The sequence below is a fragment of the Cynoglossus semilaevis genome, unplaced genomic scaffold (assembly GCF_000523025.1).
Source record: "Cynoglossus semilaevis isolate Cse_v1.0 unplaced genomic scaffold, Cse_v1.0 C19168510, whole genome shotgun sequence".
Classification (NCBI taxonomy): Eukaryota; Metazoa; Chordata; class Actinopteri; order Pleuronectiformes; family Cynoglossidae; genus Cynoglossus; species Cynoglossus semilaevis.
This window is the reverse complement of record NW_007586008.1, coordinates 1-1,216: the sequence shown is the minus strand read 5'-3', so window position 1 is coordinate 1,216 and position 1,216 is coordinate 1. Positions and strand designations below refer to the sequence as shown.

General features: G+C 50.9%; 1 protein-coding gene across 1 annotated transcript; it reads left to right on the top strand.

Annotated features, from left to right (window-relative positions):
- Positions 1-16: 16 nt before the first annotated feature.
- LOC107988171 (uncharacterized) lies at positions 17-1,166 on the top strand (the record flags this gene model as incomplete). Its single annotated transcript, XM_017031032.1, has 1 exon — positions 17-1,166. A coding segment is annotated over exon 1 (697 nt), but the record flags the coding sequence as incomplete, so codon positions are not given.
- Between the last annotated feature and the right edge of the window lie 50 nt (positions 1,167-1,216).

Here is a 1,216-nt window from a genome sequence, read left to right as displayed (position 1 = left end):
TTTTTTTTTTACAGATTTTTCTGATCCAGTCCAAAAGGCCGAGGTGAAGATCAAACCCAGGAAAGGTCGCCCGGCTCAGAAAACTCAACCCAGTTCTCCTGCAGAACAGGATGATTACAAAGACATCCTGAAAACCAGATGGACAACAAAGGAACCCATTCCTAGGAATATTTCAGGATCGCCTCCCCTTAAGTCCCAGCCTCGTAGTTGGCTCTCCTCCTTGGAACATGCGTCCAACTGTCAGTGTCCCTGCTGTTCTGAGCCCAGTCTGGGTCGTGCAACTGCTCGCTGGGCAGCAACGCAGGCAAATCTGCTTCTCAGTTTGGATCCCAACAACGCCAAAGTGGGTTTGAAACTTCAGTGGGCGACGATATCTCGCTGCAACAGAATCTCTGAAAAACTGGCCTCGAAACTGGCCAAGATTTTCTCTTCTGCTGCAAATACAACCAGCTCATTTAAACCCTCCTTGATGCAGTGCATTGTGGGCCGTGTCTACCTAGACATGGCCCTGTGTGGTCTGGAGCCGAGGCTGAACAGCATCTGTGGAATATGGAAGGTTCTGGACGCCGGCTTGGCCTTTGTTGACTCGATGACGTCCCCTCTGTTGAGACCCGTCAGAGCAGGTCTGATGTCAGTTAAAGCCATTGTGTCACTGATGAGACTGGCCTCCAAAAAAGCGTGTCACCCGGAGGAGCTGTTTTCAAATGTGTGGACTTGGAATCCACCAAAGGAGCTCAAATCCGAGCAGAAACGCACGGACGCCTTCGCGCTGCTGAAGAAATCTAAAGACCAACTCAGAAACCCAGAGGATGTTAACAAGACGAAGGAATTAAAAAAGACCCGGGCTGTGAAGGCCAAAACTCCAGGTCCAACAAGTTCCTCAACCAGAGGGAAAGGAGTCGTACCCATGACTCCGGTGACGGTGAGGTCAAAGCCGTTTGCACAGGAGCCCAGTTGTTTTGACTTCAACACCGCGGTGCCGACTCTGGCGTTCACCCCAGTTCAAAAGGTCAAAGCCACTGCTTCGTCACGAAAAGCACCAAGAACGGCCTCTAAGCAACAGTTCCACGTTTATGAGGACACCAGGTCACCGATCCTGCCTGTACCTGCCGCCCCCCGACGAATAAAGAAACCAATATTTAAGGTAGGAATCAGGATATATGCTGGTAAGTTGCACCGGAGTGTATTCACACCAGTGCCCTCTAGCTGCTGTCAG